We start from the raw sequence: 16375 nt of genomic DNA on the forward strand, positions 1-16375 counted from the left end.
AAATTACTCCAGTCCTTCCTCTCAGACCAAATCCAAAGGGTTGCTAACTGTTCCTCCACCTATAAAAGACCTCACCTGTAAGAGTTCAACAAGACTCAGGCCTTCCCCCCATACTATACAACATCTATAAGGAATTTTAGTCAGAGTTGATGAGTCATGGGTTGAAGTGCCAACAGCACATGGGTAACACCCAACTCTATACTCCTTTACATAAAGCAAACATTACCCATCATCTTTTTGCGTTCTCAGTGTTTAAGCAAAATTACCACCTGCATGAAGACCAGTTGGTTAAAGCTTAACACAGGAAACTCTGGGAAGACACTGATAGGAAGAGGGAGGCACTTCAGAGAGCTTCCTTCTCGACAACATTCTCCTCTCTTGAGGGCATCTGCCCTCAAAATAAGTCAGTGCACAACCAAGTAGCCATAGATGCAAAAAACATGCATTTCCTCTGTGAATGGCCAAAAGATTGTATGCCATCCTATCAGACCTGGCCACACCATTCATGCATTTTTGATTGCTAGGCTTGATTAGTGCCACTCATTATATTTAGGAATGAAGCTATGTGCCCTGAAAAACTCCGGCTGGTACAACACAAAATGGCCTTTTGCCCTAGCAACACAGGTTGCTATGAGTACACCAATCTTCTGCTCCACCCTCCATACTGTCTCCACTGAATACAGAGTCAAGTTCAAGGTCTCAATATTCAAAGCCCTCCCTAGAACTGGCTCTAGTTATCTGAGAGATCACTTCTGCCTCCATGACCACAACAGCTATGTTCTACAGGCACAGTGGAACTGTTGAACAATATGGGAAAGCTTGTTAGTATAAGTGAAGAAACTTCTGATGAACTTTCATGGTGAGATCACTCCTGCAAGAAATCAGAATGACAACGGACCTCACCAAGTGTAGAATGGAATGGGAAAACTCATTTTCTAAGCTTAGCCTTCCTTTGATAAGCTCTTCACATAGACAAACATATAGTGTGTTCACACATAAACCTTAAACCTCTCTCTCTCACACACACACACGAGCTATTGATCCTACAGGCTGAGAAGAAAGAGAGAGATCCATATTTCTGTTTTTAAATTCTTGGGAGATGCTCTGCTACTACGATTATGCAGTTTGTTTAACCTGCCACGTGCTCTTCATATACACACACCAATGCTGTTCAACAAGCTATAGACCATTTTTTGTTTCAATTGTCTTAATTAATGCACAACCACTGTTCCCACTATTAGACAATAAAGGAGAAAATGCAATGTGAGCTGATTATGCTCAAATATAGGAGGATAGGATGTAGCAAGCCAAATTTTCCTAATGTACCCAAAGTGCTTAATATTTATAATCCTCAAAGCAGAAAGCAGCATAAATCCATCTAAATGAATAATTAGGGATTTTGTGCATGTTAAATAGGCATTATTTGTTTTGTGAATAAAAGGCTCATTTCTTAAAATTGAAGATTCAGACTGAGACATAAATTTGATCTTACAAATGTGAACCAAAAGTAAAATACAATCCTATTCATACTGAATAGCAAACTAGGTGGGATACCACCTGCATCTGTTTAGCAGATTAAGCTCCTTCAGACAGAGTTCCAACCCTGTTCTTCAGAATCATTCCTTCTTGTACACTCCTCAAGCACCTGACTTTCCTTATATATAATTTAAATGTGACTTTTTACTAAAGCAGTCTTGTTTTGCAGTAATCCTTGTCTGGACTCAGCAGGGGGCTGAGTCCTTTTGATGGGCTACTGAATTGGACTGATCCTTTTCATTGTACAGTATTTGATTTCTGAGGCCTGGTCTACACTGGGGGGGGGGGGAGGGGTTGAACTAAGGTACGCAACTTCAGCTACGCGAATAGCATAGCTGAAGTCGAATTATCTTAGTTCAAGTTACTTACCCGTCCTCACGGCGTGGGATCGATGTCCGCGGCTCCCCCGTCGACTCCGCCACCGCTGTTTGCGGTGGTGGAGTTCCGGAATTGACTGGAGCGCGTTCGGAGTTCGATATATCGCGTCTAGATGAGACGCGATATATCGAACTCCGAGAATTCGATTGCTACCCGCCGATCCAGCAGGTAGTGAAGACATACCCTAAGAATAGTGGCTATTACTTCCATGTCTGACTTTGCTTTTCATTCTTGTGAAACAGAAATATAATTCACAAGTGAACTTCCTGTTTACCTTTGGTAAAAAGTTCTGGAGAATGTGTGGAAATAATAGGCATAATATTGTGACTTGGTTATCAGGAAAGAAGAATTTGTGACAGCACTAATAGTTGGGATTTTAAATAAGGAACATTTTGAAATGCTACAGTTGATATCTGAGAACAGGCAGTGCAATTGGCACAACCATCTGGGTTACTGAAATGTAAATCATCCAGCAAGCACATAGTGGAAAGCATAGTATAAGAAGTGGCCGGGAAAACACTCCCGTGGGAAATATGTGAGGATATGTTGGATTGTCTGTTGTTTTTTAATTGGCCACATTTATCCAGACCTTTTGCTCAACTTGATGGCACTTTTGCATTTGTCTGTCTTCATGTGTGTGTAACCCCTGCCTGCTCAGCATGCCACTCTGTCCCCCTCTAGTGGTGGCTAGGCAAGCTAGAGACTGATGAGCCTGCTACAAGCTTGATTAAAAGAGAACTATCTTTTAGCTCAGGAAGTAGAGGCTCATGCATTAAGCTATAGAGATCCCAGGTTTGATCCTTGCTGCTGACAACCCACACAGGGGTGTTAGCGTTGTATAGGTATTATGTGACAAATTTTGAATGCTGCATCTGATCAATTCCAACATTTCAGGGAACAGTCCAGGCACCAGTGGCCAGAACCCTATTGATTTGGGGGGAAATCAGAAAACTTAAAGGAAGAAAATCTAGGACACATAGATCCTGCCATCTCTTTAGCACAGCCACCACTTCAAACAGCTCTCAATTGTCTATAGACCAAAGAACCGGTTGATGGCACTGTGACGTTCCCCTGGTGTTATCTGGACCAGTGATCTGTTAGGTCACTCCAATCTTCGACTCTGGGAGCCAGCCTTACCCTGCTCTGCTGTGAGAACCCCCATTCCCGGGCTGTTCACGCACAGCCTCTGGCATGTAAGCTGCTCCCAGCTACTTGAGCGAGCACTTTTGGCCAGCCACTGCTTGGATTGTGCAAGTGAATGACATGAGCCAATATCTCCGGTCCCAGACGCAGCCCTAGGAACCTCCATCTTGCAGGGTCCTGTTATGCCCGCAGGACACTGCAAGCTTATATGAGTTCATTAATTTAACAAAGAAATTGATATGTACCAGGCTTGTTATCCCAAGGGGAGTCTCTGACATGCTTCAAACCAAATGCACTGCTTCAGGTAGAATAAACAAGCAAATTTATTAACTACAAACAATATATTTTAAGTGATTATAAGTCAAAGATTTGGTCAAAAGAAATAAAAGCAAAACGCATTCTAAGCTGATCTTGACACTTTCAATGCCCTTACAAACTTGCATGCTTCTCACCACAGGCTGGCTGGTTGCCCTTCAGCCAGGCTCTCCCCTTTGATCAGCACTTCAGTCACTTGGTGGTGGTGTCTGTAGATGGAGGTGGAAGAGAGAGAGAGCATGGCAAACGTCTCTCCCGTCTATCATGCTCTTTCTTCCCTCTTGGCTTTGACCCACCCCCCCGCTTCAGAGTCAGGTGAGCATTACCTCATCATAGTCCAAAACTGACCAAGGGAAGGGGCGTGACTCACTCAAGAGTCCAACAAATCCTTTGTGGCTGCCTAGGCCAGTGTCTTTTGTTCCTGTGAGGCTGGGCTGGGTTTGTCCCATACATGCCCTGATGAGGTGTGAACTGCCCCTCTGCTCCTGGAGAGTTTTGCCTGGGTCTCTGCTCCTGGAGAGTTTTTGCCTGGGCTTGTTTTAAGCCATAAGGACACATTTTCAGCCTCATAACTATGTACATGAAAGTACAACCTATAGCATTACTATAACAACAATGCTCAGTGCATCATGAGCCTGCCGAAGACACCCGACATGACAAACTGCATTGGATACCACACAATCATTTTATAAGGATAAAAATAGGGGTGCAGGGAGTTCCCCCGAGGCACAGAGTGTCACAGGTAGCCATTAATGCCCTGCAGCGTAACAGAACCTCTGCTTATTCTCCCAATAGGGCTTGGCATTCTGGCACCCTGAACAATTTATCTCCTAGACAAATAATGATGGGAGGAGAAGGGGAAATGGGGGCATACACACAGCCTCTGGCATGGGGCAGAGAATGGGAGACCCTGGTCTATTGGGAGGGGAGAATAGGGATGGGGCTGGAGCACATAGTCACCAGCATGCAGGGGAGAATGGGGGACCGTGGTAAGGGAGGAGGAGGAGGAATGGGGGGCACACAGAACCCCAGGCAGATGGGAGATTGGGGATTTTGTGGGGAGTCCCTAAACTAGAAGGGGATAGGAGGCTAGCACACAAAGAGCTTGTGGAGGGAATGGAGGGATGAAAAAAGCCTCCAGTGTGTGCAACAAGCTCAGCCCAAAGAAGCTATGAAGTGTGTGCCCTCATAGAATTGTAGGAAGGGACCTCGAGAAGTCATCTAGTCCAGTCCCCTGCACTCAAGGCAGGACTAAGTTATCTAGACCATCCCTGACAGGTGTTTGTCTAATCTGCTCTTATAAACCTACAATGATGGAGATTCCATAACCTTCCTAGGCAAATTATTCCAGTGTTTAACCACCCTGAGAGTTAGGAAGTTTTTCCTAATATCCAACCTAAACCTCCCTTGCTGTAATTTAAGCCTGTTGCTTCTTGTCCTAGCCTCAGAGGTTAAGAAGAACAATTTTTCTCCCTCCTTCTTGTAACAACCTTTTATGTACTTGAAAACTGTCATGTCCCCTCTCAGTCTTCTCTTCTCCAGACTAAACAAACCCAATTTTCAATCTTCCCTCATAGATCATGTTTTCTAGACTTTTAATAATTTTTGTTGCTCTCCTCTGGACTTTCTCCAATTTGTCCACATCTTTCCTGAAATGTGGTGCCCAGAACTGAACACTCCAGTTGAGGCCATATCAGCATGGAGTAGAGTAGAAGAATTACTTCTCATGTCTTGCCTACAGCATTCCTCCTAATCTATCCCAGAATGATGTTTGCTTTTTTTGCAACAGGGTTACACTGTTGACTCATATTTAGCTTGTGATCCACTATGACCCACACATGGGTGGCGGGTATTAAAGACTAAGGCTTCCCTGCCTCAGGCCATGGCCCTGCCCATCTTCCCTTGGGAGGCCCCGCCTTCCCTGCCCCTCTACCCTGAAGTCATCTGGGGCTCAGCTCCAGTCGGCTGCCAGGAGCTTGGACCCACCGGCAGCCAGCAGCAGCGCTCGGGCTGGCCTGCAGGAGGGGAACGGGGATGGGGCAGGCCAGTGGCCTGGCCCAGCACTCAGGGGGCCGGCAGCTCGGTTGGGTGCTGAGGGCGGGCCGGTGCTCCAGGGGGCCGGGCCGGCACTCAGGGGGGCTAGCAGCTTAGCCAGGCGCTGAGAGAGTGATGGGGTGGCCAGCATTGCTGGGGTGGGCGGCCCTCGGGGCTCCAGACTGCGGGAGGGTGAGGCCGGCGGGCTATCCTCCCCAAAGGGGAGGTTTACCCACCACCCATGTCCCCACATCCCTCTCCACAGTACTCCTTCCTAGACAGTCATTTACCATTTTGTATGTGTGCAACTGTTTCTTCCTAAGTGGAGTACTTTGCATTTGTCCTTATTGAATTTCATCCTATTTACTTCAGAACATTTCTCCAGTTTGTCCAGAGCATTCTGAATTTTAATTCTATCCTCCAAAGCACTTGCAACCCCTCCAGCTTGATATCAGCCACAAACTTTATAAATGTACTCTCTATGCCATTATCTAAATCATTATTGAATGATTTAGTGCGGGACCCCTCTTAATATGCCCTTCCAGCTTGACTGAACCACTGATAACTAGTCTCTGGGAACAGTTTTCCAATCAGTTTTACACTCACCTTATAGTAGCTCCATCTAGATTGTATATCCATAGTTTCTTTTGAGACGGTCATGCAAGATAGTATCGAAAGCCTTACTAAAGTCAAGATATACCACATCTGCTGCTTCTCCCCCATCCACTTCCCCTTAGTGGGTACAGTATCAAGAAGTCAGGCAGGAGGGAGGGATAATAAGGTTCCTTTTAAGAGAGTGACTCTTTACGATAGTCACTTGACAGAACATACCCATAGCTAATACAAAAGTTTCAATTTTGAAACAGTGATGAGGTTTTGTATTCTTACATGATACAATATTTTATGCCTGACTTTGCAGCTGGTAAGTATCAGACATTGTTTGACCTTTCATCCCAACAGAAATGCAGAAAATTAATTTTTAGGGCTTTCCATAGACCCCTTTTGCCTTTGAAGACTCTCTCATCAGGAGACAGTATGATGGAGGGATGTGGCAACATGCCAGAAATCTGATTGAGTTAATGGAGAGAAAGGCAACCTGGACAATGCAGTATGAATCCTGAGTCCCTATTAATACAGTTTTCCAACCCAGAACATAAGTTCACATGCATGAAGAAAGCCAAAATGTCACTAATTAGCATCACACACAATTGCTGAAAAGGGCAGGTTACATAAAATGTCTGACATTAACACATTGGCTCAGAAAAGGATCAAAGTGTTCATTGAACCTTATGAAGTTTTGTTATGCAAGTGTAAGAATCATGTACATGTCAAACAGCCTTAAACCATCCATTGTGTGATGCCTCTCACTTGCAAATTATCCTAGAGAAGAAAATGAAATTCTTGATTTATGCTTATGGCTGCTAAGTAGCTCAAAGCTGCAGTTCAATAGGGAAGAATGAGAATAAAATTACTATACCTTGGATACATCCAGCAAGTGAACATTTGTACAGGTATTTTCACATTTTAATCCAGTTAAATAAAAAACAATCTAAGCTGTAACAAAGAAGACTCTTTCTCAGTCTCATCCTTTTCTCTCTCTCTTCCCCTCACCCCCCAGCCCAAGAGCCGTGTGAAGCATTCCACTTGAAACTTCAACATTCAAGGGTCTCAAAGTTAGCCTAGTCTGTGTCCAAGTTGCTCCTGAAAACACAGGGCCAAATCCTTAGCTGGTGTAAATCCATGTAGCTCCATGTAAGCCATTACAATGGAGAAACCTCAGCTGCTTTCATGGAGCTACATCAATTCATATGGGATATGGATATGATCCACAGAATGCTATGGGGCAGAATGAGACCCTGTATGAGTTGCATCAAAAAAGCCCCTAGGGTAGCCCATCTTGAGAGGGTTGGAGGGGTCTGGAAAATCTTCCCCCCCCCCATATAGCTGCACCTGTTAGCCCACTGAAGAGCGATTTTGATAGGTTCCAGTGAAATCCTCTTTCCTCCCATTTTAGTGTTTCAGATCAAAAACTGATTTTAGATACAATAACATGGACAAATCTTTTGTTCCACTTAGCCTGAGCTGCCAAAATGGTGGAGAAAAAGGTGACAGAAAGAAATTACAAAAGCCAGAACAGAGTCTTGGAATCCCTCTCAGCTGCCTGGCTGTAATGGGTGGGATTGGAAGTCTTCTCTATTTGTGCTCGCCTCCACCAATGGCGTTCCCTGATATCTTTCCTGTGTTTTTTTAGCAGTACTATGCCACGAGGGTGAACACTATTGGTTTGTCCCTTTTTATAACCTTTGTGTACAAGCAACACCCTAAATATATGATGTAAAACAAGAGAGACTTGTTTTTAACATGCTCCTCATGGTCCACAATCAAAAGAGCAGAATCCACACATAGAAGAAGCCTAGACAGGGCTGTCCAGAGGGGGGCAGCGGCAAGTGGGGCAATTTGCCCCAGGCCCCGGGCCCCGCAGGGGCTCCCACGAGAATGGCTGAGGCTCTCCCCCGCCATCCCCGTGGCGCCTCAGCGCATCCTGAATAGCGCTGCAGCCGGGTCGCTCCGGGGGGGGGCTGAGCTCCGCCCCGCTCAGAGCCGCGTGGTAAGGGGGCGGGGCTGTGAGCTCCAGGCTGAGCAGCTTCTCCCCTTACCACGCGGCTCTGAGAGGGGAGGAGCTCAGGCCCTCCCCAGTCATGCGGCTGCAGCGCTGTTCGGGGCCACTTCTCGACGCGCGTGCTGAGGCGCTGGGAGGCGGGGGTAAGCGGCCGGGGCCGGTTCGGTTTAGATAAGGGGCAGTGAGTCCCGGGGACAGGGAGGGGGGGTTGGATGATGCAGAGGTTCTGGGGGGGCAGTCAGGGGACAAGAAAGCAGGGGTTGGATGGGAGAATTCGGGGGGTGGTGGCCAGGGACAAGGAGCAGGATGGGTCAGATATTCTAAAAAAAATCTCATTTCATTTGAAATGTTTAGCAGGGTTTTTATTGGTTTGTTTGTTTTTCTGCTTCTTGGTGAAACAAGACCCAAAAAAGCCTCCAAGGTTTTCAATTTGTTGTTGCCCCTCTACCCCGCCTCCTTTTTCTCCCTCTTTACCTTTTTCCTCTCGCCTCCCAGAGAGGGAAAAGGAGGCAAGGAGAAGGAAAGCTCAAGAGAGGAAAAGCTCAATGAAAACCACTTTAAAAGACTTTAATTTAAGTGGAAAACAAAAGTTGAATGAAACAACATTTTTCTACACATTTTTCTTAAACCCAGCTTTAGTTGTAACCGCACAGGCTTCTGTATGCTCCTTATGCCTAGCCTGAATGGCCCACTGGCCTGAGTTCAGTCTCATAGGGGACACCTGCTAAATATGGCTTGCTTACCTTAACTCTCAGCTTCTCACCCAGCCTCTGTCCCAGTGCCTAGATATCTGGCTGAAACTGTTACTTTTGGATGGCATGAGCACATTCCTCCTTCTGACCTATAACTGAGTCACTCCTTGGGCAAAGAAGAAAAATAGTACCGTATTGTCCCGAGTATAGGCCGCTCCTGATTATAAGCCACACCCTTAAAGTTTGGTGCTATTTTAAAAAAATTAAATTTTTAACTTTTTTTAACTTAAAGAAAATATACACATTAGTAGAACAGTAAAACAGTATTTTATTTAATGAATAGGAAGACATGTACCAGTATTTTTAACACTTTTAACACTTTTGGTAGTCCTGCTTTTGACGGCATATGTTATATACTCAGAAATATTGAAAACTATTTTGTAGTTATACTGTAAATAAAGAAGGGAAAAGGAATGGACAACAAGGAGACTGATGGGAACAGTTCTCACCCTCTCCCCTGCACAACAATCAACAACATTAGCAAATGTTCTTAGGGTTAGGGATCATGCCCCCCCCCCAAACTCCTGCCCCATCCAACCCCCCGCATTCCTTGACACCTCCCCCCACCCCAGGGACCCCTGCCCCATCCAACCACCCCTTCTCTCTGTCCCCTGACAGCCCCTGGAACCCTTGCCCCTGACTGCCTCCCACCGCCCCATCCATCCCCTGATCCTTTCTAACTGCCCCACCAGGCCCCTTGCCCCTATTCAATCCCCCAGTTCCCTGCCCACAGAGCCCCCAACCCCTATCCGCCCCCCACCCCGAACCCCTGCCCTCTCTCCAACACCCCTCCCTGCCCCCTTACTGCGCTGCCTGGATGTGGCTGGCGGCACTACAGTCCGGCCGCGGCTGGAGCCAGGAGCCCCGGGATGCTGGGCCGGGGCAGGAGTCACGCGGCCGGAGCCCGGAGCTGGAGGATGTGGCGGGAGCCGGACGGCCAGAGCCAGGTAGCTGGCCGGCCAGAGTAGGGCGGCCGGGAAGGGATGCGGGGCCGGGGCCGGGGCCGGGGCCGGAGCCGGGCGGCAGGGGACGCGCGGCCAGGCAGGGCCACCCAGAGAATTCCGGGGGCCCGGGGTCTTCGGCGGGGGGGGGCCCCTTCCGTTCCGGGACCTGCCGCCGAAGTGTCCCGAAGACCTGCCGCGGGGCACCCCCGCCGCTGAATTACCGCCGAAGCGGGACCCGCCGCTGAAGTGCAGCCCGGTCTTCGGCGGTAATTCGGTGGCGGGAGGCCCCGCCGCGGGTCTTTGGGGCACTTCGGCGGCGGGTCCTGGAACGGAAGGGCCCCCCGCCGCCGAATTACCGCCGAAGACCGGGCTGCACTTCGGCAGCAGGTCCCGCTTGGGCGGTAACTCGCCAGTGGGGGTTCCTTCCGCCCCGGAGCGGAAGGACACCCCCCCCCCCGCAGGCGAAGACCAGGAGCAGAAGAAGCTCCTGCGCCCCGCCCCGCAAGAGTTTTCTGGGCCCCCCGGAGCGAGTGAAGGACCCCCCTCTGGGGGCCCCGAAAAACTCTCGTGGGGGCCCCTGCTGGGCCCGGGGGCAAATTGCCCCCCTTCCCCCCCCCAGGCGGCCCTGAGGCCGGGGCCGGCGGAGGCGGGTACATGGGGCTGGGGCCGCGCGGCGGGGGAGGCGGGGACGCGGCTGGCGGAGGCAGGTACGCGGGTCTGAGGCCTGGGGGGGCAGGGACGTGGCCGGGGCTGGAGCCGGGCGGCGCGAGGCCAGGGCTGGCGGAGGCGGGTGCGCAGGGCCGGGGCCGGGGCCGGGCGGCGGGGGAGGCGGGGACGCGGCTGGGGCAGCCCAGAGCCCTCTGATTCCCGGCCGCGGCTGGGATTCAAAGGGCTCTGGACTGCCCGCAGAGCCCCATGTGTGAGGGATTTAGAATCCCCCGGCGGGCCGCACCGTGAGGCTCCGCGGGCCGGCCGTATGTTGTGCAGGCCTGCTCTAGCTCCCTCTCCTTCCTCCCAGCAGCGTCTTCTATGTGCAACCTGGGCTCTTCTAAGCTCTGCTCCTGGTCCCATTGAAGTCAAGGATCTGTCCCTAAAATTTTTGTCCTTGACTTCATTGTACTATGACACATTACAGCAGCTGAGGATTTTTTCTAAGTTGCAAATGTATATTTCAGTGGACATGTATCTTGTGATTTGTTTGTGTATGTACACAGATACAGATTGTCAATTTTTTTTAAAGTCTATATTAATTTTTGAAGAAAAATGCAGAAAATAAGCAAGATGTTTAATACTATAATTGTTACTAACATCAGGACAGTGGAACATAAACATGCAAGTCTGCTGCTGTATGTTTTTAGCTTCTGTTTTCTCCCCCCCACACACACCCTCTTTTGACACAGGAAGGAGTGTGTGCAGGACACAAAGATTAATATCTATTCATTACAAGTATTATCTAAAAATGTTGGGTTTTAATGAGCCATGTCACTTGAATTAGTTCCTCATGTGATACCAAACTAAGTGTATTTCCATATATTGTTAACATTAAAAATATTTTGTTTCCTAGTGATCATTTTACTGCAAAGATTAAATCTGTCAGTCCTGAGAATCACTGGGCTATAAAATTATAAACTACTCCTAACCAACCATTTAACTTCTTGGATTTAGGCAGAAACATTCTCCATAGGCAGATTATTTCATAATTGTCTATGAGAGTTTTATACCTTCTCCCAAAGCCATCTGGTACTGGCCACATAAAGACACAGGGATAGTGGACTAACTGGATCTTAGTCTTGTCCCAGCAACTCCTGATTTCCTATTTGCCAGACAGGACAGGAGGGACAATACAGAGGATGAAGTTTTGTGGCAGATGAAGTCTGAATGACCTTCAACAAACAACTTTCTGATTATTCAGAGCCTCTGTGCTTTAAACTGGATTAAAAACCAGGCTTACAGATAAAAGGCTAGCAGACTGCTTTTATTAAGCCACTAAAACATTCTGCCTGACATGTAATTTACACAAAACAATTGCTTTTGGAGGTACCACTTAGCTATTCATCTGCATTAAATTTTGTGTGTGATATTGTTGGCTTTGTTACCATTATTAATGGTAAGGTGTAAGGGAGAGATTTTTAAAGGCATAAAGGACTCAACTCCCATTGAAAGTCACTTCTATTTGTGCCTTTTATAATCACCTTAATTTTAGGCACTCCCACATTGTACCTCAGTAGTCAAGGATATACAAATCTCTGCAGAAATTCACGGAAGGCTAAAAGGTGATATACAAAGACTCAGCGACGAAGAGCTTTCATTTTACTATTTTAAGAAAAAGATTAAGATTCGTCAGCTCTAATTAACTCTGTGGACCTATCCAGGATGGCCCCAAAATTGGGCAGCTGTCTATTCCTGCCGCACACAAAAGCGCAATTCAGCCAAACCTGAGGATTAGGGCTACAGTATACAATAAGGTATGCATTTCATCATCAGTCTTCACCATGGGAAACCACAAAGGGACATGAGCTCCTTGCGGATCAAGTGCCACCCAGATCAATTTCTGGCTAGGTGGTTTGGCTGTATATTCAGTTTATGTCCACCACTGGCAATTTTATCATGTCACTTGTGCTTCTGTCATGCTCACATGATCAATGGCTGCGTAACAGCGTTCCTTGGTACACACACTTCAGAATTTATTGGTCTTCTATTCTAATAATATGTAAAAGCAACAAAGAATCCTGTGGCACCTTATAGACTAACAGACGTTTAATAGAGTATGGCATAATCTCTCACTGTGGTCTGTGTAGTATGTAGATAGCAGTGGATTTACTGCTATGGAAAACGTCTGTTAGTCTATAAGGTGCCACAGGATTCTTTGTTGCTTTTACAGATCCAGACTAACACGGCTACCCCTCTGATACTCTAATAATATGGTTTCCTATCTCCACAGGAGTTGAACCAGGCTCATTGTTGGCTCTTCTTCACCAAGCGCTACTTAAAGTAGTACTTTGAAAGTTCAAGGACCTAGTTATCCCTTATGTGGGCATTGATACCTGTGCCAAGTGAATGTAAAATACCATCATTCTGACTGGGTAGCATTTCATATTCACTTGGCACAGGTGTAAATGCCCACACAAGGTTCAGGACTGGTTTTTTTTTATATTCAATTGCTTCTTGGCCTTTGAATTATAACTCACTAAATCAAAGCCTATGTCAAACCCAAATCACCTGTGAACTTCCTTCCTCCCACAATTGCTAAATTTACATTTAAAAAGGAAGAAAGGCGACATTTTTACTGTAATCGTGTGAACCTAAGCACTAGAACAATGAGTTCATTATCCCTATTAGAATCTTTATATCTTAGTATTTTAGTAAACTCTCACCTGCTTTGTAAACCCAGTATAGCTCTTTCCTTCCTAAGTGCATTGGGTTGCAATACTTTTAGAAAATGTCACGGAAGCCCCAATTCCCCTAAACATGCCAGTATGTACTTAACTTTATGCATATGCTTAAAATATCCCAGTTCAGGAAAGCACTTTCAACATGAGCTTAAGTGTTTAGCGGAATTGATGCCAAACATATTATATTGTGTTTCTTGTGTCTCTCTTCACTAACTTAATTCAAGGTAATTATATTAAAGTAAAATTATTTTACACCCTATCACAACTTCACAGTAGATTATGCTGTATGACTCAAAAATGCTTTGCTTATTATCTGTGCTACTGCCTGAATAGTTGTAGCCAGAGGAGAGGAGAGAATACACTGCACAAACAAAACAACAATGTGTTTATAAATGGTCCAGCTAGTGCAGCAGCACATGGAAGTATGGGGGTGCAAGGTGACCCATAAAAGAGCACAGGAGGGAAAGAAGGCTCTTCAGAGTGGCTATGTCTCCTCTGTATGCAGGGGGCAGGATGAGATGATGGGGAGGGGGAGGAGTTCAGACATTGAGCTCTGTCACCACAATGCACCTGGTAACATAACTGTGCTGGTATCTCGCAGAATGTATACTGCCACAGAAATAGACCTAGTGCAGGTTACTGTTCCCTGTAGCAATGGGGACACCAGATCACAGCACAACAGCCACTGCCCCAAACATGGGGCAGGTAACAATGTGTCACGATCTAGCCCTAAGATCTGGCGGGCCAATCAATCATGTTATCCTGGAGTTTAGTGTGCTGCATTTTTTCCCACTACAGTGGCATACAGATCATCCTTTCAGATCCACTCCCGGGCACCTTTGCCTGCATTAAACCAAGATGCAAGGCCGCTTTCATGGCCACACGTTAGAATCACAGCTTCAGCAATTCCTCAGATATTAATTTCAGTTTGTTGGAATTTTAAAAGTGAACCCATTTACTCAGGGCCATCCAAGCCCTTCCTTGTCCCCAGTCTTCAAAGTTCCAAAACACACCATTCTGAAAGCATGTCTTTTTGCCATAATAGTAGCTCTATACACCACTGATTCATTAGGCCAGGTTGTGATACATTTTCTTGGACAAACTCTATGTACATATTTTCAGGCTGTCACTAATTCTGAGCCCTCAAACCCAGACTTAATTTTATTGTAAATGACAAGGAGCCCATGCATCCATCCAGGGGGAGTCTCTGAAATAGTCCTTGGTTACAGTGAATAATTTCTGGAGCTCATTACAAATGCAAATACTCCCACTAGTGCCTTCTACACTTGCACAGTAATTGTTCTAATAATGGCATCCTTGGGAAAAGTTGTCAGAAGATGACAAGAATATCTGTCAGGGTTACAAAATAAGAACTGCCATCAGACTGTAACCAGGTTTCTATGTTCATGATTGACAGGAGGACACAGTGGGATAACTGCATCACTCACAGCTGACTGAAATGGGCTAGTGGGTAATAATTCTTGAAGATTTATTTTAAAGATACTGGGCCATATTTTCAGCTCCACTCCGCTGTGCAAAAGGAACAGAAACTGCATGCAAATCCCCATGGGTGAAGAGCTGGCATAGCCAGCGTCAGAGCTACTCCCCCCTAGTTCCTGCAGACATGGCATAGAAGTAGTGCTGGGGATATGTGATGGCAGGCACATGGACAAAGTACACTGCTGCCCAGCTACCCCCACATAGTGAACATCACTTGGGGACCTTGCCAGTTGGAGCTATTGTAACTTATGCTTAGGCTACTCTAAACTATGTGAGGGATAGAACAGAGTTGGGCAGAGAATCAAAGAGCCGTAACCACCTTCCTGCCACTCCCACTCTGTTGCGCTGAGCGGATCTTGGACACAGCAGAGAATCTGTCCCCCTTTTAATGCTCATGAAAGGTAACAGATTAACATTCCTGATGATCCAATTCCTCTGTGTGATCACAAGAGAGACTTGGCAAACTTTTTCCTCACTGTCTTTCTAATGTGGCCCAAACTTGCTCCATACTAAGACCAAGAGGATACGTCAGGCCTCTAACACTGGGCAGGTAGGAATGTGTCATGATCCAGCTCTCTGATCCCGTGGTCCAATCAATCTGCATTACCCTGGAGTTTAGTGTACTACACTTATTCAATACTATGGCATACAAATAACACTCTGCCAAGGCTACAAAAAATGTGCAAGTTAGTGCCAGTTGTAAGGGTTACTGAATGTAAACTATAAAACTTCAATAGTTCAGCAAAACTTTAAGAATGGTTAATATTTATCCCTTACCTGGTTTTCCATCAAAATCAGAGAGTCCATCTGAGTCCCATGCTGCTGCTGACATTCTGATTCCATATGCAAGAGGATGTACAACTGCCCAATAAAGTTAAAGGGAGAAAATATTGAACTCCATCATCTTTTTTCCTCCCAAATACAATGTGGAAATAAGACAGGCTTTATAAAAGCAGCTGAATGGAACACAGTCTCTCCAATTTGCTGAATTGCAGTTGATGGACAAATACTAACTTTTCCTTAAAATTTTATGGAACTGTTGAAAAGTTAAATGTACATATTTAACATTCAACAACAAATAGACTGGAAAAAAGTATAACGAATGAGGTGATGCCACCTTTTAAAACTGTGTCATTTTGCTTAAACTTCAGTTCAAGCATGAATTTTGCAGCAATATTCTCATCAACTTTCAGAACCAGAGATTAATATTTTATACTGTTTGTCAATAGGGATTATAAACATTCAGATTATACATAACATTGATTTTAGCTCTAAAACTAAGTGTGGAGGAAAAGGCAAGATGGTAATCAGAATGATCTGATTTTATGGTCCAATATTTCGTGAACCGCGAAGGCTACTAAAAAACTGCTATACAAATAATGTGGACATACAAGATTTCAAAGCTCATAATGTTTTGCGCAGCTCTGATGCTGATACAGCTTCTCTGAACAGAGTGCAAATGAAGTTGGTTGGGAATTTTCTGTTGGAATGATTTTCCAAAGGAAAACACAATTTCTGCAAATCTGAAATTTTGAAGAGGAAAATTTCAGTTTTGAAGAAAATTTTCAATTTTCCTCTGGGAAAAATCTAAGCATAGTATTTTACTTTGAGGCAGTTTTACCCAAATTGGAATATTTCATTTTGTTGTCCTGACTCAAATGTTTTTAATGTTTTGTTGAACTGATTCAACTACATTTTTCTATCAGCACATTGCATTGTGAGAGTTGTAGTTCAGGGCCCCATTCTTTCTACTGGGCCATG

General features: G+C 45.8%; 2 protein-coding genes across 6 annotated transcripts in view; one reads left to right on the forward strand and one right to left on the reverse strand.

Moving 5' to 3' along the window:
• Positions 1-16375, forward strand: part of NECAB1 (N-terminal EF-hand calcium binding protein 1) — a 125936-nt gene that overhangs the window by 43595 nt on the left and 65966 nt on the right. The gene's annotated exons all lie outside the window — the stretch shown is intronic.
• C2H8orf88 (chromosome 2 C8orf88 homolog) overlaps positions 1-16375 on the reverse strand; it is a 152372-nt gene that overhangs the window by 23633 nt on the left and 112364 nt on the right. The window contains exons 6-7 of one of the 3 annotated variants that reach the window (XM_039524906.1): positions 15392-15475; positions 14345-14464 (exon numbers count right to left, since the gene is read on the reverse strand). In XM_039524906.1, coding sequence (XP_039380840.1) covers positions 14417-14464; positions 15392-15475 — 132 coding nt within the window. In that variant the 3' untranslated portion in view covers positions 14345-14416. Of the gene's footprint in view, positions 1-14344; positions 14465-15391; positions 15476-16375 lie in introns of those variants that run through there. The other 2 variants (XM_039524907.1, XR_005594138.1) reach the window with 2 other exon arrangements.

The sequence above is a fragment of the Mauremys reevesii genome, linkage group 2 (genome assembly GCF_016161935.1).
Source record: "Mauremys reevesii isolate NIE-2019 linkage group 2, ASM1616193v1, whole genome shotgun sequence".
Taxonomy (NCBI): Eukaryota; Metazoa; Chordata; order Testudines; family Geoemydidae; genus Mauremys; species Mauremys reevesii.